This window comes from Ambystoma mexicanum, chromosome 14, assembly GCF_040938575.1.
Source record: "Ambystoma mexicanum isolate Mex_15411 chromosome 14, UKY_AmexF1_1, whole genome shotgun sequence".
In the NCBI taxonomy this organism is placed as follows: Eukaryota; Metazoa; Chordata; class Amphibia; order Caudata; family Ambystomatidae; genus Ambystoma; species Ambystoma mexicanum.
The window spans coordinates 172829891-172851584 of NC_090940.1; the positions used below are offsets into that span (position 1 = coordinate 172829891).

General features: G+C 47.2%; 1 protein-coding gene across 5 annotated transcripts in view; it reads right to left on the minus strand.

Annotated features, from left to right (window-relative positions):
* Positions 1-4: 4 nt before the first annotated feature.
* Positions 5-21694, minus strand: part of LOC138527573 (carbohydrate sulfotransferase 8-like) — a 426404-nt gene continuing 404714 nt past the window's right edge. For all 5 annotated transcript variants that reach the window (XM_069638838.1, XM_069638839.1, XM_069638834.1 and 2 more), the window contains one exon: positions 5-2592. In XM_069638838.1, the coding sequence (XP_069494939.1) occupies positions 1745-2592 (848 nt within the window). In that variant the 3' untranslated portion in view covers positions 5-1744. The remainder of the gene's footprint in view (positions 2593-21694) is intronic.

Here is a 21694-nt window from a genome sequence, read left to right on the forward strand (position 1 = left end):
AGCATTCGCGTATAGTTGTATTTATTTAATTTGTACATAGACCTTTACACCAATGCGCTGCACACAAGAGCAGAACGATGCATTTAAATGAAGATGAAATAGAAGCGCAGCGGAGATCTGTATTTACATTGACCTTCTTAACCAGTAAAGAGAAGAGAAGGTCTCAAAGAGACCCGGGATTTAGGAGAAGAGAAGGTCTCAAAGAGACCCGGGAAGTAGGGCGGAGAGAAATAGAGCGAATGCAGCCTCCTTTGTCAGATTATTTTCTTCTTTATGTCGGTTGCAAAACTTGGGTTTTATTGTGAATATAATCCGGGTGGCTTTGCTCGGTGTGATTTAATGGAGTGTGTATTTCTAGTAACAATCTATTGACAAAGAACAATGAGTAACGATTGGAATACAATGCGCCAGTACCATAGACATTACTTGTGTGCTTAATTCCATTCCTAGCTGGCGATTGTTCTGTAGAACTTCAAAAGAGGAAAGTTACATGTCAAAAGGTTTTTTTAAATAATGGGCCTCATTACAAGTTAACCGGTCCGGGGATATAACGGTGCCGGTAAAAACGTACCAGCACCGTTTTCGGGAACGGCTAACTACAAGATCTGTGGCTATGTGGTGTTCCACCCGCCAGGTCTGACCTGGCGGGAGCAATGCGACCGGCTGCAGACAGAAGCGGAAACACCGGCACCATTAACCCCATGGTACCGGTGTTTCCAATTTCCCAATCCCATGAAGTCTATGGGGATTTACAGAATGCCGGCTCTGGAATTACCAGATCACCGGGGCTGTAATGCCCTGGTAATTTCGGGAAGTTCCGGATCCGGTAAATCCCCACGAGTCCAGTGACAGCCAGCCGGTTTTACTGGCACGGCTACCGCCGGACTTGTAATGAGGCCCAATGTCTTTGATAATAGGGAGAATCTAAAAAACATTGGGCCTCATTACGAGGTTAGTCTTTTATACCGGCATGTTGAACTCTGAATATCACTTTGGTTTTCCTGTTGTCAGATTGGTTGTTTGTTTCTATTTTAAAGAGCGTGATCATGACAATGATTCTTGTCCACCTCACCGAACAATTTTCTCTGCCCTGAAGAAGGTCAGGCTTTTTTAAAATTAATCTTGCCCTAGGTCGAAACTCGAGTTGGCACTAATAACTGCGCTATGTGCCAGTGACCATTGGAAACAAATACGTTTTTTCATATACTAGCGTGTATCGTGTATGTAAACTTGAAATATTTGCGCTGCCACAAGAGTTATAGCAGCGGCACACAGTATGTGTTAGGATGGCACCGATTGGTATGTATTACCTGTGTTTTTTAACAGAACTGAACATGTGAACTTTATGTCTGAGATACCTTTAGTGTTTGTTGTGTGATTGTAGTAAGAATGTGGATGGAAGTGTTTATCCCAGAATTGTGTAATGATTGCTTGATAAACTCTTGTTTTAGTTTGCTTTTATTGTTTGTGATTTTGTAGTGATATCTTTACCCTCTTTATTTTTTTCTTATTGTTTTTTTCTCCAAATTTCCTCGCCATTTTAGTGGTACATGGGTTCCTCTTGTTGGTTTATAGTTGTGATTCCCACTGAACCCATGTGTGAATAATATTTGAGTGGCAAGACCTCATGTTTTGTTTTATCATGCCCATAAACATAGCATACACAGATTACCACAATACTGTAAAAATAAAATCAGCGTCTAGTCCATCACAATAAGGATGGAGATTTGAGATCCCACATTCCCTATGAAATATCCTGAAATGTTTCATTTGTGATATAAATGGGATAATTGAACAAGGTAAAATCCAGATTGAATTTGTCCATGAAAGACTCCCGTTGATCACTGCTTAGGTTTCTGAAATAGCGTTTGGTCATGTCCATGCTTGTTTGAACTTCATCGGCGTACTGCCTCATGTTGGGGAAATGCAAATACGAGGGAGCGCCGATGCGCTTCAAAACCTGGGCAGAGTCTTCGTTCAGAGTCTCAAACTTCCCAAGAATGCTGTATTGAATGTAACAGGGACTGCACAGGTTTGTAGACAGATCCCAGTGGGTGTCGGCATACTTGGGGTTTTCATGCAAGACATAGCGTACAAATTCCTCGAAGGTCACAGAGTCATTGAGGCTGCTAGAACTACCGAAGAGCTTCTTAATTTTTCGTGCAATGACTTTGCTATAGTATCCACTGCCCTCCGAGTGGAGGAACTTATTTTTGTAAGCTGAAATCAGCCTTTGGAAAGGGTCTCGGGTGAACATCACCTTTGTGTAGTTTCTTAGCATTTCCGTCTGCGTGGCGTGGGGATAGCTTGTAAGCCTCCTAAGCAAGCTTGTATTGTGAACAAAGGCATGGCTGATTTCACTGGGATCTATGCGCTCATTCGAACGGAGGAGAAGAAGGATCCTCTTCCAATTGGAACAGCCCGTCTTGGGCACCTCGCAGTAGAGTACCTTGTGGGTTTCCTCCACAAATATCTGTCTGGCAGTCTTCTGACTCAGACCAAGGGTTGAATTTGTCAGGTTATATTTCATGCACATGGAATTTAACATGTGCTTGCGATGGAGTTGAACCAACTGCCAGTTCTGTGTTGGCCCTGGAAGAGAAGATGTTCGAAAAAAAGAGTACATTTGATGAGTTAGGTTTAGGAAATCTGCTTTTAGACAGGATTTGTAGCATATAACTCAAAGTCAAGTAAGAATGTGATGTGAGATTCCTAATACACTTTAACAGCTAAACATTGACTTCAGAGTCCTTTCTGCTGACCACTATGTATTAAGAACACACTTTATTGGAAGTTCCCTGGTAACATTTCTATAACACGTTTACATGTGTTTCCTAATGACAGCATCCTTTAATCAATGTACCATGGTAATCTATCACAACTGACTTTGAAGCCCATCGGGTTAATGACAATCCAGCCTCTCTGCTTTGGCCAATTCCGGAAAAAGCTCCTAATATGTAATTAAGACCCTACATGTTAGCATCCGTGTATAGTTGTCCACATATTTGTATTTATTTAATTTGTATTTAAACCTTTTCACTAAAGCGCTGTACACAAGAACAGAATGGTGCATTTAAATGAAGATAAAATAGAAAACACAGCGGAGATCTGTATTTACATTGACCTTCTTAACCTGTAAAGCGAAGATAAGATCTCAAAGAGACTCGGAAAGTAGGACAGAGAGAAATAAAACGAATGCAACATCGTTTGTCAGATTATTTTCTTCTTTATGTCGGTTGCAAAACTTCGTTTTTATTATGAATATAATCTGGGTGGCTTTGCCCGGTGTGATTTAATGGAGTGTATATTTCCAGTAACAACCTATTAACAAAGAACAATGAGTAACGATTGGAATACAATGCGCCAGTACCATAGACATTAATTGTGTGCTTAATTACATTCCCAGCTGACGCATTGTTCTGTAGAACTTCAAAAGAGGAAAGTTACATGTCAAAAGGTTTTTTAATGGGTCTCCTTACAAATTAACCGGTTCGGATTTAAAGGTGCCGGTAAAACCGTACTTGCTCCTTTTTCTGGACCGGCTAACTACAAGTTCTGTGGCCATGTAGTGTTACACCTGCCAGGTCTGACCTAGTGGGTGTAACGCCACCGGCCGCAGCCGGACGCGGAAACACCGGCACCATAAACCACATGGTGCCGGTGTTTCCACTTCCTCAATCCCATGGAGTCCTATGGGACTCCACAGGAATGGGGATTTACAGAATGCCGGCTCTGGAATTACCGTACTGTAAAACTCCTGTAATTCCCTGGCAATTTCTGCAAGTCCGGATCCGGTAAATCCCCACAAATCCAGCGGCAGCCAGACGGTTTTTCTGGCACGGCTACCGCCGGACTCGTAATGAGGCCCAATGTCTTTGATAATAGGGAGAATCTAAAAAACATTGTACCAAGTGGACAGGCAATAGGGTTAAAATTAAATTAGAAAAATGAAAGCAGGGGAGTGGGGCAGTGCGGAAAGCAGTGGGGAATGGGGAAATTCTCCCATAAAAAGCAAGGAAGGAAAAAATAAATCGTACAAACGGTATCATTAAATCAAATTATCTTTCCTTTAAAACAAGCTTTTTTCAGGATTTCTCCCTCGCTTTACAATGACCAAATAGACATTTCTTATAAAACACTTTTAAAACAATGCTATCCCAAAAATTACACATAGAAAAATAACAGTGCCCTGCTTATCACTGATAACACTAATTGCTCCAGATGCTTTCCAGATCAACAGGAGTAATTGACTTGATAGAATACACAAGTGATGTTTACTGGGTTGAGCTTCCCTCTGGAGCAGCTAAAGCACTATCTATGATGGAAACCTTATCTTGATCTTAAGAGTGGGTTCAGCTAGAGTTCACCTTGCCTCCTGTCATGTTTGCACACCAGTTCAAGAACCAAATTGTCCTGTCAGTGAAGTCGAGAGTTGCACGCTCGTCCTAAACATGCTTGCCTTTCCGTTTGGAACATCCATCGCCTGTTCTGATTCAGCCCGCTTTTTATAAACTGGTTCTTAAGGTCCAAACTCTGCATGTCTGACACTTATCGCCCATATCTCCAAGCAGATTATAAAACGCAATACCTTGGAGGGCGTTTCTATGGGTGTTACTAGGTCTGGAAAAGATCCGGGGGTACGCTAATGTCGGGTCTTGGGGCTAGCTAGCCTTTTGGTTGTATCCCCTGAGCTTCTACCCGGGGCTACAACCAAAACACCCAGGGCAATAGCCCTCCAGCCCCTTACTGAGGTCTCTAGGCACGTCAAAGACCAGGCATATGGAATGCTCCATAACAGGTCTCCGTATATGTACCCAGATTAATGATCCTTTGCTCCTGCCAAATGAGCTGCGACAGAAACGGTGGATGATGGATCCAGGGAAACACTGGGTGCCAACTGGAGACATAGTGCACGCCGCACTGTTCACGGTCGCGGCGGCAGCATGCACTCTGATCAAGGCAACCATGCAACAGCAGCCCTAGCCTAATGCATTCAGGAACCCCTGCACGGCCGGCTCAGGGCAGATGGCTAACAGCACGATTGACACAGAGGCTTGGTAACGGCCAGAGTGGGACGGCAGCGTTACTTAAGAATTACAACGTATGGAAAACTTCAAAAGCGGGCGGCAACACATTGATTTTTCAGGTAGTTGAGGGAAGGATTTACAGAAAAAAGAAACAGTTACTCACTGTAGTGACTACTGTACTCGTAGCCCATAGACCTTTCCTCCATACTGATGGGAGTCCGTCCCATGGGGACGGGACCAGAGCTTATATTGCACAACAAAAGAACAACTTTCCCTTTACTTTAGAGCATGCAAGGTTGTGCCGGGCATGCCCGCTCATGCCTACTCCACCCACTTTCCTCGCCTGCCAGTCCTTTTGGCTACTAATTGCTAAGTTAATCAATTTTATGGGCGATGGAAGGAGGGACACATGGAGGAAAGGGGACTATGGACTAGGAGTACAGTGCTCACTAAGGTGAGTACCTGTTTCTTATTCCTACGTCCCGTCCCCTTTCCTCGATACTGATGGGAGATTTCGTAGCATGAGAAACTCACGGGTGGAGGCTGCCCAACTAGCAGCAAATACATTTTGCAAGGCTGCCTCACCGAACCTGGCATCAGCCCTAGAGTTGGTATGAAGACAGCAATGCTTGCAGAAGACTGGCGGTGTGCCCCACATCGCAGCTGTGCTGATGACGTCCCATGGTACATGTCACTGGAAGTCGACCGCAGTAGCCTTAGCCCTTACTCCATGAGCGTGGATACCCATATGGGAGTGTCCTTTTTTGTAATGAATTTGATATATGATAAGTCATTTATAAAGCGCCTGTACACATGTGTGTCTAGGCGTGACAAGACAAGGAAGGGGAGACAGAGGGAGGACAAAACAAACGATCTTACTAGGCCTTATGTCATTCAGATTGTGCAAGTGCAGGGGGAAGGGAGAGGAGAAGTGCCAGGGGGAGGGAAAGGGAGAGTGCAATAAGCAAAACTCAAGTAAGTGCCGCCAGGGTGGCCGGTTCTATGTAAGTGCAAAGAGTTAGGGGACTGTAGGGTTGCAGATACAGTCCCTAGTGCGTGGTAGTCCCGGAGGCAGTGCATTGGGCTACTGGTCATGAAGGAGCCTGGTCCCCATAAGGTTTAGAGGGAGGCCAAGTAACCAGTTAGTGCAGCGAACAAGAACATCAGCAGGGGAGAGAGAGAGAGAGAGAGAGAGAAAGAGAGAGAGAGAGAGAGAGAGAGAGAGAGAGAGAGAGAGAGAGAGAGAGAGAAAGCAGAAGCGAAAAGGAAGGTCTTGAGTTGCTTCCAGAACCTGAGGTGGTCCTACTCAAGCATAGCAATGATTAATAGCAGATACAAGGCACCTGCCAATAATAGCCACAGATGATTTTGACCCCCAAAGGTTACAAAGAGGGTGTCAGATTTCCTGAACTGTTTTGTTCTGAGTAAATAAAATGTGAGAGCCCTGCGGATATCCAGTCAGTGCTGAACAGAGTCTGCTGAGGATTGAGGGTCCAGAAAAAAGGTTGGAAGTACCACCTCTTCATTAATATGAAAGGAGGACACTACCTTGGGCAAAATGGCCAGATGTGTTCAAAGGACAACTTTGTTCTTGAAGGTGTAAGCCTACGATGCTGAAAAAGCCTGTTATCTCGATCACCCTTGTAGCCGAAGTGAGGGCTACCAGCAGAGCAAACTTCCAGGATAGGAATTTAAGATCCGAGGATGCCATGGGCTCGAATGGTTTTCGGGCCAGGACAGATAAGATGACATTCAAGTGCCAAACTAGGTGTGGCCTTTTAACAGGCGGATGTAATTGTAGGCAGCCTTCCAGAAGTCTACGCATGACAGGATTTGTGCGGAGAAAGATGAATCCTCTATGTTCTAGTAGGCAACAAGTTTACCAAGTCTCCTGAAGATGCGAGGTGTGATATAAATGATAGCACATCGTCCGACATACTCACCAGAGATTTGATGTTGTTACCCAGGGTCCAGTGGCAATATCTGCCCTACTTACCTTTTGTACTGAGATCGGGTTGATTGCATCCTAGCAGCCTGGATGATTGTCATGTTCTCCTAGGCCTAAGTGACCCAAGGTCAGGTCTTCAGGCACCAGGCTGCAAGTAGATCCATTGAGGGCACGGATGCAGAACCTTGCCCTGCCGTTGGTGGAATCGGTCTTGCCAATGCTGGAGGAGAACAGGACCCAGCCTGTAGAAGAACACCAGCTCCGAGTACCAGAAACAGGCTGGCCACTGTGTCGAAATGAGTTTGGTGCTCACTGATGTCTTTAACTTGGCTAGGATACCGGGAATCAGAGGAGCATGTGGAAACGCGTAGAGGAACGCCGCATCCCAAGGAATGGTCAGAGCGTCTCCCAATGACTCCGCTCCTATCAGCAGCATAAATAGGACACTTTTTGTGGAATGTGTCACTAAAAGGTCTATTGTGGGGAGTGCCCAAGCCCAAAAGATGGGTTGCATCGCTGATAGATCTCCCATTCGTGGCTATAATGTTTTTATCTGCTTAGGAGATCTGCTTCTGTGTTCAGCACTCCTGAAAGGTGGACTGCCCTGAGTGCATATTCTGGGGCAGTGCCCATGTAGAGATCGCCAGCTGACATAAGGGTGGTGATCTGGTGCATCCCAGCTTATATAAAAACATTGCGCTCAAGCTGTCCATCTGGATTAGACCAGCCTTCCCGCAGATGTTTGTTAGGAATACTCAAAGGGCACTGAAGATAGCCTATAGCTCCAGGACATTTATATGCTGTGTTTTCTCCTGGCCGGACCACAGGCTGTGGGCCTTCAGGCCCCTCCGCATTGCCCCCCAGATGCTCCGGGAGGAGTCGGTGGGAATGCAGCCTTTGGTGAAAGGTTCTTTGAAGGGGACCCTTGAGAACGATTCTACTGATCATACCACCAAAGAAGATCTTGGTCCAAAGATGCTGCCAATGGAATGCTCTGCGATTGCGTGTCACTGGCTTGATTGCATGTGCTGCTCAAATGCAGCACGGTCTGGCATGAGGAGTGCATAGAACGCATGCCCCCGTGAGGCCCATAAGCCTATGGTACCACCAAGATGTCAGCAGCTTTCTTGTTCGAAAGAGTGTCACTGTCAGGTGCATGTCCGAGATGTGATGAAGGGATAATCCTGCTCAACCTGCTCAACCTGCTCATACAAACCCCTGAAACGTCAGTCTCTCAGTAGGGCTAAGCAAAGACTTGTCGAAGCTGATCGAAAACCCTAAGTTGAACAAAGTATTCACCAGAGCTTGGGAAGCTGCGAGGACCTCCAGAGCCAAAGGTGCTCTCACAAGCCTCTCGTTGTGGAGATACAGGTTGAAATTGGAGATATCCAGAATTGCATAAGCTAGTAAATCAGGTGGAGGTCTTGTGTGGCTGGATTATATTTTATCCGCATAGCTAGGATGGTTATCTGATGTAACCTACTGAAGGTCGAAAGCAATCAAAATGTCATCCTACTCCCTTTTACAACACAACAAATACTGGCTATTCCCCCCCAAAAACAGCCTAAATATAATAATTGTTGGTAATACCTTAAAAAAATTTCAATCTCTGCTGAAAAGGATCCAGGTGCATATATCCATTAGCCTGCCCTAGCTAACTGACTTAGTGGCATCAATGTTACCTGTTAAAAAGTATGTTATGTTGGTTATTTGTGATTTTACCGAAGTAAAATTCAGAATGGTACGTTTTACTGAGGTAAAAAATACTGTAAGAAAAGCGATTATTTTTTTAATTTGGGCCCTCCGCCCCCCCGAAGCTCTCTGTTTTCCTACCATTTAAACCCCATCCCCACCCATTTTAACTCCTTACCCCACTATCATTTATATAATAATCTAAAAATGTTGGTATTTTTTCGGTATTTTTTACTTCAGTAAAACCACTCTAAATTTTTGGGGTAAAATTACTGGTTACCTTGGGCATTTGCATAACGACGTGCATGCCCTTGGTATGATATGAAAGCGTTGTGGGTTGCTGCATTAGCCAAACTGTGGGCTGAAGCGTTGGAAGTGTCAATCGAAGTGCAGAATGTTTATTCTTATTTTGAAGCAATCCCTTTTGTCTACTATAGTTCAATGAATTGAGAGATTCAATTTCAAATCATACAGCAGACTTGTTCTACTCCACCTAGAAGGTATACATATGGTCATCTAGGGTCACTGGGTCACATGTCATGGTTCTGTCCACAGAGGTAGCTATTCAGGAATCCTGAAATTGACAAATTGTGTAAAATGAAAAGCTACCTGGAGGATAAGCAACCTAAGGTGATCATGTTTGGTAAAGGAATTATGGATTGCATTAAAGGCGAGATAGGACATAGAGTACTAGGCAAAGATGTATTTCCTGCTCATAAGAACATTTTGCTATTGTGAAAGTTAAAGAATCACCCCACACCCCCTTATTAAGTGCTTGGCAGTGATTATACAGCTATGTATATGTGAAAAAAGAGGTGTATTGATTATGACAAAGCTGAAAAGCTGAGAACCATTTGCCAAAAGATCACAGGTTGATCAATCTGAGTCTGAACGCACAATACTGTTTATACCTATTTGTCTTTCTATGCAATTATTTTGTTTGATATTGCATATGTCCAGGTATGTGACATGACTGATTTTTTCAAATTGTAAATATGTCATAAATATGTTTTCATGTTTTGAATATTTCATGATTGAGCTTATTTCTCACAATCTGCTTGAATATCCCTTTCACCCGCCTCCTCCTCCTCCTCACCTGAATGTCCGTCTTCGGATGATTCGTCCGTGGGAATGTCTCTTCTTTCTCTCCAAGCTGCAGCAGGCTTTTTATTGAGGAATTTAGGATGGGCTCTTCCGGAGGCCACCCTGCCTGATGCAACTGCTCGGCAGTGGGGACCTCCAGGGAGACCACCCCACAAGCAGGGAAGAGCTTTGCTGAAAAACCCTGTTATGTAGAACGATGTTGGCTGAGTCCGGAGGTATTAACTGGATTCGATGACGTCGTAAAGTGGTGGTAGTCTTATTTGTGGAAAACTGCAAGTACCAGCATGCACTGATGAGATCTTCATCCCGGTAAGGTATTGAGCAGTAAGGCGATCCAACATAGGATTGAGAGCTCCGACGGAAGGACGGAGAAAGGGAGGTAGGTACCAATCCCAGAGGGAAGCCAAGTTCCAGCCACGTCTGTGAGTCCGGAACGAGACTGCCTCGGCTGCAAGGAATGACCGCGAGAAGCGCAGAAAGTTGATCGGAAACCCGAGAGGCAAAGTGAAACCAAACGGGAAAGGAGGCGTTCTGAGGAGCGAAATGAAAGGGTAGCAGGGAAACAGGAGAAAACAGGAGAGAAGGGAAATAAGGAAAGGTACACAAGAGTACGATGAGTAGCACTTGGACAGCGTGTAAACCCGAAAGCAATGAGGGTTGCAACGCGCTGTCGAAAACTGCCGACGCGCCTAAATACATGTCACAATCAGGAAGTAAAAACACTAGAGTGCTGCATCCGCTTCTGCCATGTAATGATACGGCTCAACCCTTCCTCCATTGATTCCACAACTTCCAGGTTCGGCGGATCATGACAGTATGGCCGCTCTTTGAAGACACCCTTCCCGGCTTTCCCGGATTACACCTATGGAATTGGTGTAAGAGCCGAGGTGCCTTAAGGTTTCTTGCAGGCTCCCAGGATCTCTCTGACCATGGAAACCCCTTCCATAGGATAAGGTATTGGAGCACCCCATTTCTGTACCTTGAGTCTAGTATGCATGATACTTCGTGTTAGGAAAGATTTCGTAATTGTAGGGAATTTTCCTTCCATGTGGCAACCCCTAAACTTTTTGCTGTTGTTTTTCACCTTGTTCTTGACTTTGCCAGAGAAGTGCAGCCTTCTGCCGCACTCCTCTGGGCTTTCGCTCCTTTCTTACGGAGAAACTGACATGTCCTTAAGACAGTCAGTACCGGGGAACGCTGTTTCCCGTAGTTTCTTTTATCATGTTGCGGCTTTAGTGCAACATGACACAAGAGGGCACTGTAAGCTAAGTTACAGCTCTCTTGGGTCTCTAGCCTTCTACAGGCCCTAGATACTCTTTTAGGATGGTATTTGATCGGTGCAAGTCATTCAGGGACTCGAATGGTGGCAGCGATCGTTTTGTTTATTTTGAGCTCCTTTTGGCGTTCTGAGCACGTTTTTCGCACTGAACCCAAAATGGTGGCCTGGCTCCCAAAATGGCCAGACCACGAGGCTCCTTTGTCTTGTCCACTGACCGTCTTGCTCCCTTCACCTTCCCCAGGTCGAGAGACCCGGGGCCTTCCTTATTTGGGCATGTACTTTCCCGCGAAACGTGGTTGATTTCGCGGGCTTCTACATGTCGTTTGTGTGCCTCCAGGGTGTGGGCTGGGATGTCTGGTCCCAATACACATCCTGGGTGCCAGAGAGTCTAGGGTGGTGTGAATGCCTGGGACCACCGTGGTCCGTGATTGGTCCACGTATGGTATGTGTGTTGATGAGCGGATCTCCCATTGGCTCCCCTCCGTTTTGGCGCGAAGGGAACCGTGGATAAGAGGGGGCTGGAAACACCACTACCATGTCGATCTCCTGAGTTCTCACGAACGAAGGAATACAGGAGCCAAGTATCCTGCAACCACGAGGCTGGACCGAGGAATCGCTGGTGACCCGCTGAAGGAATCCTCCTTTGCACTGCTGTCGTCCTGTGAAACCCTTTCCTCCTTGGATCGAACCAGAAGGCCTGTACTGGTGCTTCGACCTTTGGAATAGCAGGAACAGCTATTCCCGGCGACTTCATCAACTCCTGCCAAGTAAGCCTTCGGAAGTGTCTCTGGGCCATCCAGTTGACTGACCAGCTTACAAGGGAGTCCTGCTCTGTAACTGCCGCCAGGTTGTGTTGTATTCCGAGTCCTTGTCACTCTCCCACGCTTCGTACACTTGGCGTTCCCAAGTCTGAAGGGAGGAGTGTACATTTGGCTCGAAGACACACGGCCGCTCCGTTGTCCTGCTGCGGCAACAAACTGTGCTGGTTTCGTCGATTGGGACGTCTTTTTGCTCTACACGACTACGAGGCGTTCCCTGCTCTTCTGAACCTGCCAGCTGCTGAAACTAACGTGGAGAAGCCTGGGTCTGCTTGCTTCGGGGACCGGTGAGTAGTTTAGCTAGGATCTGGTCGCCCTCCTGCAGTATCCCATTGCTTTTCCCTGCTGTGTAAAAACAGCACCCTTTTGGCCGTACTCGCGCTCTGCTTCTGCCCGCTGTGGAGGCTGCGCTTGAGTTGCGGAACCTGTTCTCCTTCTGCTGTGCACTAACCCGAACTGCCTGACTTCCTCCGAAGAGCTTCCCCTTTTGCCCGTTGGCACCGGCGTGGCAGGTACTTTGAGCACAAGGCTCCACTCTTCGCAGGGCTCGGACTTCCATCTAGTTAGGTGCCTCTGAAGGCGAACTGAGTCTAAAGCATTATCGCACTGCCTGTTTTCCTTTCCTTTCAGGTGGACTACATATTTCGTGCTTTAAACGCTTGCGACTGTGTATTTGTATATATATTGTGTTGATATGGTATGTGTTGGTTTAATATTGTGATATTGTGATTTTCTCGCTACGGTCATTGTTTTAAAGGCCTTAAAATAAATGTGTCTCTATTTTTGATATAACAACTGTTTGGAGTAGTTTGTAAGCGCTCTTGCTTTGTGTGCTCATTGCGGGCTTTCAGTCACCCTCACCCCTCTTGAGACCTAGTCTTGACCGCCGCGATCGCTACCTTGATTGGTCTGGCTTGTCCAGAGGTTACCCTGTTCCAAGTAATTGGGTTGGCCTTCTGAACTTCTGCGCCACCAGGACAGAGTTCAGAAATCCGTCTTAACAAATTGGTGTACAGCGGTGGGATACGACTGAAGGTATCCAGTGTTGCGCTCGAACTAGGGCATTTCAGGTTATTCCAACCAGTACACGTAGTGAATTGTTGTAGTATAACTTTAAAAAGGCCATAGTCCTATCAAACAGTATGGAAACAAATACCTTGTTAACTTTAAATGCTTCCAAATCAGAAACGCTGAAAAAGATGTGTGCGGAGAGAGGTGTTTCCTCTCAAGGCACAAAATTGGAAATGATCCAGAGAATCGTGGCGTGGCAAGAAGTGCAGCTTGACGCTATAACTTCTGAGGACAGTGCAGAAGGTGGTGGGGCTGCTCTCACTGGTAGAACCGACGGTTCTGCCGCTGCACTGATCCATCGCGACCACGAGGACAGGGAGGACGAGATGTCTAATGTTTCCTCTGCCAGTGCTGATGGGGAGGCTATGCTTGAATTCAAGAAGCAAGAGCTGCGGTTTAGGCAGCAAGAGCTTGAATTCAGCATAGCCAAACTAAAAATCGAACAGGCAGAAAAACAGAAAGACAGGGATCACCAGTTGGAACTGGCCAAGCTTCAGGTTGCAAATGGGTCCAAGGGTCCTGGACATGGGTCTGGGGCCTCCTCTCATCCACGGTTTCCGAAAGATCTGCTCAGTGTGTATGAAGAAAGGAATGACATTATGGACTGGCTGAATGCGTTTGAGTATGCATGCGAAGTTCAAGAAGTTGACAATGCTGATAAGATTGCGTGGTTGCTCAGTAGACTGCCCCATTCTGGCTGTAGTGCCATCATGGAAATGTCGAAGGCTGAGCGAGCTGATTTCGCAATGTTAAAGCAGACTCTCATTTTAAAGTTTGGGAAGACTCCGGCCCAATATTTAAAGCGTTTTCGAGAGTATAAGAAAAAGGAAGGTGGTACTTGGGTATCTTATGTCGCTGAATCTTTGAAAAACTTAACTGGCTGGGTTGAAGGTTATAAGGTTTCTACCTTCGAAGGCATGATAAATCTTGTCATGCTGGAACATATTTTTGCTTCTTCTTCCCCGGAGCTTAAGCAGCATTTGGCCGATTCGAAGGAGATAGATCCTAAGAAGCTGGCCATTGCAGTAGACTTATGGGTGTCACATCGAGTGTCCCATAAGGACAAAACTCATCCTGGTAAGCAGGAGGAAGGGAAAAAGTCCAAAGATATGGAGGGTGGGGAATCTGCTAAATCTTCTTCCCATAAGGGCCACAAAAAGAAAAACAAGGGTAAGACACAAGAGAACTCACAGGGTAGTGGAGGTCAGCCTCCGAAACAGAACTCTGGTTACAATAAGCCTCCCTACGTAAACAGACCCACTGGGGCTTGTTTTTCTTGTGGAGCAACTGACCACGTGAAGGGGGATCCCCGTTGTAAGGTTAGACCTTTGGGGGTCCACTCCGCTAATCTGGCCTTCTCCTCCTACGAGGAAGAAGAGATTACAGGAGCATCCTTCTCCTCAGACTCATTTCCCAGTGGAATAGAGGCTGAGGTAGTTTTAGTGTCCCTGGGTTCCTGGGAGCCTAAAGTCGCAGAGGCTTATGCTAGGATTCCGGATAATACCAAGCACTACTTTAAAGACAGTGTGCTGATCAATGGAGTGGATACTCCAGCTCTTAGGGATAGTGGGTGCAGTCGCACTGTAGTGGATTCTACCTTGGTAGACTCAGAGGAAGTTGCCAGAGCTACTCTGATGCCCACTAAGTTGGCTGACGGCCCCCTCCGTATGTTTCCAGTAATACCTGTAAATCTTACTTTAAATGGTACAGCAGTCAGGATTCCAGTGAGCATTCAGAGAAACGTCCCGGGAAAGGTCTTGTTGGGTAATGATCTCAGAGCTTTAGGGCTCGTAGGAGACACTGCCAAAAGACCCTACACACGGTCTCAAGCACGGGCAGCATTGGCCAAGTCCAATACGCCGCCCCAGCCAAAGGGGAAACCCAAGGCGAAAGGAGTCTACAAGTCAAAACGAGGGAAAGAGAATATTCCCCCGAGCTCGCCTACCACTGCGGTGGAGGAAGTTGATCAATCGCCCGGGCCTGACGAGGAGGTGGCGATGCCTGAAGTATCGACCCCAACGATCATCCTGAACTAAAAGACTTGTTAGTTGAAGGAGGTCCTGATAGGGACGAATTCAGTAAAGGCCAACGTGAGTGCCCATCTCTGGAAGGCCTAAGGAGACAGGCCTGCTCCCAGCTTGAGGGTGAACCTCCTGGGAAGCATAGGATTTATTGGGAAGGTGGACTCCTGTATAGCGAGCCCACAGAGTCTACAGAAGGAGACCATAGGAGGTTGGTGGTTCCCCTTGCTGTTAGGCCCTTCCTCCTGCAGTTGGCGCATGAAGTTCCCCTTGCTGGTCACCTTGTTATGAGGAGGACCAAGCAAAGGTTATCCATGCACTTCTACTGGCCCAAGATGGGGGAGCAAGTAGAAAGTCACTGCAGGAGTTGTGCCGCCTGCCAGTTGTCTGGTAAGGTTGGCGCGACAATCCAAGCTCCGTTGGTACCGCTCCCAGTTGTGGGGGTACCATTTGAAAGGGTAGGGATCGACATGGTTGGTCCCCTTGACCCGCAAACATCCTCGGGCAATAGGTTTATCCTGGTGCTGGTCGACCATGCAACCAGGTATCCTGAGGCCATCCCATGGAAAACTGTAACTGCCAAGTCAGTTGCAGAAGCTTTACTCGGCATATTTACTAGGGTTGGCTTCCCTAAAGAAGTTGTGTCGGATCATGGCAGCAACTTTATGTCGAAGTATAGGCAGACTATGTGGAAAGAATGTGGGGTCACCTACGGGTTCTCTTCTGCATACCACCCCCAGACCAATTGTCTGGGGGGGCGTTTCAACAGGACGTTAAAGAGCGTGATTGGGGCTCTGGAGGAGCCTCAGAGAAGAAAATGGGATCTTCTTATTTCATGCTTACTGTTTGCCTACCGAGAGGTACCACAGGAGGGTGTTGGCTTCAGCCCCTTCGAACTTCTGTTCGGTCATCCCGTACGGGGACCCTTAGCCATCGTCAAAGAGGGATGGGAGATGCCCACTCCCCCTGTTACTACCAATGTAGTTGATTATGTGCTAGGGCTCAGAAAACGGATGGTACTTCTGATGGGCTTGGCTAGTGATAAATTGAAGGCAGGGCAAGCGCTGGTGAAACATTGGTACGACCAGAAAGCTTCCCTCATCAACTTTACACCTGGTCAGCAAGTCCTGATCATGAATCCTATAAGGCCTCGAGCTTTACAGGACAAATGGTCCGGCCCTTACACAGTGGTGGAGCCCCTGGGTGAGGTGAACTATTTAGTGGACCTTGGAAGGCCTGGACAGGCTCCAAAAGTGTTTCACGTGAATAGGCTGAAGGCTTTCGTCCCAAGAGTCGAAATCGCAGCACTGCTACTGGCGTCAGACGTTGAGGAAGAGGAGTCTGAACCTCTCCCCGACCTGTTCCAGAGCGGTCCTTCAGATAGCTCCGTTGAGGGTGTCCGAGTGGCCCCTCACCTGACTTCTGATCAGCAGGCTGAGGTGAAAAGTTTGCTTAGGCAGTTTTCCCCCCTGTTTTCACAGTCCCCTGGTTTGACACCTTGGTGCAAACATAACATTGACACAGGAGACAGTGTACCTACCAAAAGTAGGGGATACAGGATGTCAGATAAAGTACGGTCTTATATTAAGACCGAGGTCAACAAGATGTTAGATCTTGGGGTGATTGAACCCTCTAGTAGTCCTTGGTCCAGTCCTGTGGTGTTGGTTCCAAAGGCAGGCACTTCTGAATTGAGGTTCTGCGTGTATTACAGGGCTCTGAATGCTGTCACCAAGACAGATGCACACCCCTTGCCTCGAACAGATGAGCTGGTGGATACTTTGGGTGCCTCCAAGTACCTCAGCACGTTTGACCTCACTGCTGGCTATTGGCAAATAGCTTTAGCAGAACATGCCAGGGAGAAGACGGCATTTTCTACTCCAGACGGCCTTTACCAATTCCGGGTAATGCCGTTCGGGTTGAAGAATGCACCTGCCACTTTCCAGAGGCTTGTGAATCATGTGTTGAATGGGTTGGACGAATTCTGTCTTGCATATCTAGACGATATAGCAGTTTTCAGTGCCACCTGGGAAGACCATGTGAAACACCTCAGGATTGTGCTCCAGGCTCTTCAGAAAGCCCACTTGACCATAAAGGCTAGTAAATGCCAGATTGGACAAGGCTCAGTGGTTTACCTTGGACATGAAGTAGGTGGAGGGAGGATACAGCCTCTACCCAGTAAAGTACAAGCAGTACAAGACTGGCCTACCCCCACTACGCAAACCCAAGTGAGAGCCTTTTTAGGACTCACGGGGTATTACCGCAATTTTGTGGCAGACTATGGCACCATAGCTGCTCCTCTGACTGCCCTCACAACTCCGAAGAAACCCAAGAAGGTAACTTGGACCGACGAGTGTGAGAAGGCCTTCAATGGCTTAAAAGACTCCTTGTGCCAGGCCCCTGTCCTCAGGGCCCCTGATTATCAAAGACCTTTTATCGTGCAGACGGATGCCTCTGACACTGGGATAGGAGCTGTACTATCACAAGTAGATGAGAAGGGTAAGGAACACCCTATCGGTTTTATTAGTCGCCAGCTTAAGGACAGAGAGCTCAGATGGTCCACGGTAGAGAAAGAATGTTTCTCTGTTGTGTGGGCCCTAAGGAAGCTGAGGCCCTACCTCTATGGGACCCACTTCACTGTGCAAACTGACCATAAGCCGTTAAAGTGGCTAATGAACATGAAGGGGGAGAATCCAAAGTTGCTTAGGTGGTCCATAAGTCTACAAGGCTTCGACTTCACTATTGAGCATAGGCCAGGTGTCCAACATAGCAATGCTGATGGGTTGTCCAGAATGTTTAACCGACCTGAACAAGAGACTCATCCAGGGGTGGATTAGTTCCCCCTGTCCATAGTCTGGGAGGGGCGAGTGTTAGGAAAGATTTCGTAATTGTAGGGAATTTTCCTTCCATGTGGCAACCCCTAAACTTTTTGCTGTTGTTTTTCACCTTGTTCTTGACTTTGCCAGAGAAGTGCAGCCTTCTGCCGCACTCCTCTGGGCTTTCGCTCCTTTCTTACGGGGAAACTGACATGCCCTTAAGACAGTCAGTACCGGGGAACGCTGTTTCCCGTAGTTTCTTTTATCATGTTGCGGCTTTAGTGCAACATGACACAAGAGGGCACTGTAAGCTAAGTTACAGCTCTCTTGGGTCTCTAGCCTTCTACAGGCCCTAGATACTCTTTTAGGATGGTATTTGATCGGTGCAAGTCATTCAGGGACTCGAATGGTGGCAGCGATCGTTTTGTTTATTTTGAGCTCCTTTTGGCGTTCTGAGCACGTTTTTCGCACTGAATCCAAAATGGTGGCCTGGCTCCCAAAATGGCCAGACCACGAGGCTCCTTTGTCTTGTCCACTGACCGTCTTGCTCCCTTCACCTTCCCCAGGTCGAGAGACCCGGGGCCTTCCTTATTTGGGCATGTACTTTCCCGCGAAACGTGGTTGATTTCGCAGGCTTCTACATGTCGTTTGTGTGCCTCCAGGGTGTGGGCTGGGATGTCTGGTCCCAATACACATCCTGGGTGCCAGAGAGTCTAGGGTGGTGTGAATGCCTGGGACCACCGTGGTCCGTGATTGGTCCACGTATGGTATGTGTGTTGATGAGCGGATCTCCCATTGGCTCCCCTCCGTTTTGGCGCGAAGGGAACCGTGGATAAGAGGGGGCTGGAAACACCACTACCATGTCGATCTCCTGAGTTCTCACGAACGAAGGAATACAGGAGCCAAGTATCCTGCAACCACGAGGCTGGACCGAGGAATCGCTGGTGACCCGCTGAAGGAATCCTCCTTTGCACTGCTGTCGTCCTGTGAAACCCTTTCCTCCTTGGATCGAACCAGAAGGCCTGTACTGGTGCTTCGACCTTTGGAATAGCAGGAACAGCTATTCCCAGCGACTTCATCAACTCCTGCCAAGTAAGCCTTCGGAAGTGTCTCTGGGCCATCCAGTTGACTGACCAGCTTACAAGGGAGTCCTGCTCTGTAACTGCCGCCAGGTTGTGTTGTATTCCGAGTCCTCGTCACTCTCCCACGCTTCGTACACTTGGCGTTCCCAAGTCTGAAGGGAGGAGTGTACATTTGGCTCGAAGACACACGGCCGCTCCGTTGTCCTGCTGCGGCAACAAACTGTGCTGGTTTCGTCGATTGGGACGTCTTTTTGCTCTACACGACTACAAGGCGTTCCCTGCTCTTCTGAACCTGCCAGCTGCTGAAACTAACGTGGAGAAGCCTGGGTCTGCTTGCTTCGGGGACCGGTGAGTAGTTTAGCTAGGATCTGGTCGCCCTCCTGCAGTATCCCATTGCTTTTCCCTGCTGTGTAAAAACAGCACCCTTTTGGCCGTACTCGCGCTCTGCTTCTGCCCGCTGTGGAGGCTGCGCTTGAGTTGCGGAACCTGTTCTCCTTCTGCTGTGCACTAACCCGAACTGCCTGACTTCCTCCGAAGAGCTTCCCCTTTTGCCCGTTGGCACCGGCGTGGCAGGTACTTTGAGCACAAGGCTCCACTCTTCGCAGGGCTCGGACTTCCATCTAGTTAGGTGCCTCTGAAGGCGAACTGAGTCTAAAGCGTTATCGCACTGCCTGTTTTCCTTTCCTTTCAGGTGGACTACATATTTCGTGCTTTAAACGCTTGCGACTGTGTATTTGTATATATATTGTGTTGATATGGTATGTGTTGGTTTAATATTGTGATATTGTGATTTTCTCGCTACGGTCATTGTTTTAAAGGCCTTAAAATAAATGTGTCTCTATTTTTGATATAACAACTGTTTGGAGTAGTTTGTAAGCGCTCTTGCTTTGTGTGCTCATTGCGGGCTTTCAGTCACCCTCACCCCTCTTGAGACCTAGTCTTGACTGCCGCGATCGCTACCTTGATTGGTCTGGCTTGTCCAGAGGTTACCCTGTTCCAAGTAATTGGGTTGGCCTTCTGAACTTCTGCGCCACCAGGACAGAGTTCAGAAATCCGTCTTAACACTTCGTACTCCTTATTTGGTTCAGTGTAAGGAAGTGTCCTTCTGATTCGTCTGTTGTGGGGATCCGGTCTATATTCCTTCAAGAGGGAGGAATGAAATACAGGATGTATTCTTCTTAGGGAATGTGATAGAGACAACTTAAATGCCACTGGATTTATCCACTGATCAATGGAAAAAGGCCCAATGTATCTTGGAGCAAACTTCCCAGGGTGTACCCATCTGGGTAGGTACTTAGTCGATAACCAGACCTTTGTCCCAGCTTGCCATTCCGGATTCGGTCTTCTTTTCTTGTCAGACCACTTCTTGTAATCTTGACGACTGGATAGTAGGATCTCCTGGGCTTTCTTGTGACTGTCTTTCAAGGTGTTCAATACCTGATCGATTGTAGGTTGACTAGTGGGCTGAATAGCGGAAAAAGGTAGATGTCTAGGATTGTATCCATAAGTACATCGGAAAGGACTCATTCCAATCGCGGAGTGTGTTGTATTATTGTAGGTGAATTCTGCGATGGGCAAGAGACTGTTCCAATCGTATTGGGCTTGATTGCAGAAACACCTGAGGTATTGTTCGAGGGTTGCATTAAGGCGCTCGGTCTGTCCGTTACTCTCCGGGTGGAATCCGGATGACATAGCCCGTTGTATTTGCAACTGTTTGCAAAGTGAAGACCAAAACTTTGAGGTGAACTGTGATCCTCTGTCGGACACGACTGTGAGTGGTAGACCATGAAGACGTACAATATCCTTTAGAAACACCTCTGCGGTAATTGAAGCAGTGGGGCTACCGGTCAGAGAGGAAAAGTGGGCCAGCTTGCTGAAGGAATCTACCACTACCATAATGGCAGTGTGACCTTGGGAGTTGGGTAGTTCCACTATGAAGTCCAATTGACAAGTGTTGCCAAGGCCCTGCCGGAGGAGTATCTTGCTGTAGGAGCCCCAGTGGTTTTGGTGTGTTATATTTACTCCGGGCACATGTAGGGCAGGAGGATACGTAGTCTTTTGTATCTTTAGTCATTGTTGGCCACCAAAAGTGGCGTTTGTTTAGCTCTAATGTGGCAGTTTGTCCTTTGTGTCCTGCCGTTGGAAGATCATGACACCAAGACAAAGCTTCTGTTTGGAGTTTCTTAACCGGTAAGTATAGTTGGTCTTCCTTGAACCAGTAATTCCCCTTCTTGAGCAAGGCGGAATTCTCGAAAGAAGCTGTTCTTTGTGCCTCTAATACTTCCTGTAGAAAGGAGTTGACCACTCCTATGAATCTCTTCCCGGACAACATTAGTTCAAGCCCTGTGTACTTCCCTGGTTCTTCTCCTTGACTCCTAGAGAGGGCGTCTGCTAACTGATTCTCTTTTCCAGGTAGATAAGTGAGTTTAAAGTCAAATTGAGAAAAGAAATATGCCCATCTGGCATGACGTGAGTTACGGCATTCCATCTGCTGCAAAACACTGAGGTTTCTGTGGTCTGTACGAACTGTGAATGGATGCCTGGCCCCTTGTAGTAGATGTCTCCACTCGTCGCAAGCTTGCCGGATGGCCAGGAGTTCCTTTTCAAGAACCGAATAGTTCTTTTCACTTGAGGTAAGAGTCCTGGTGTAATAGGCAATAGGGTGTTCCAGCAGGTCTTCCTTCTTTTGTAAAAGAGCTGCCCCTATGGCTCCATAGGAGGCATCGGTTTCCACTATAAAAGGTAACAATTGGTCAGGTTGTCTCAAGATTGGTGCTGCGGTTATGAATGCTTCTTTTAGTTGCCTAAATGCCTCTTCGGGCTTCTGGTCCCAGTCAAA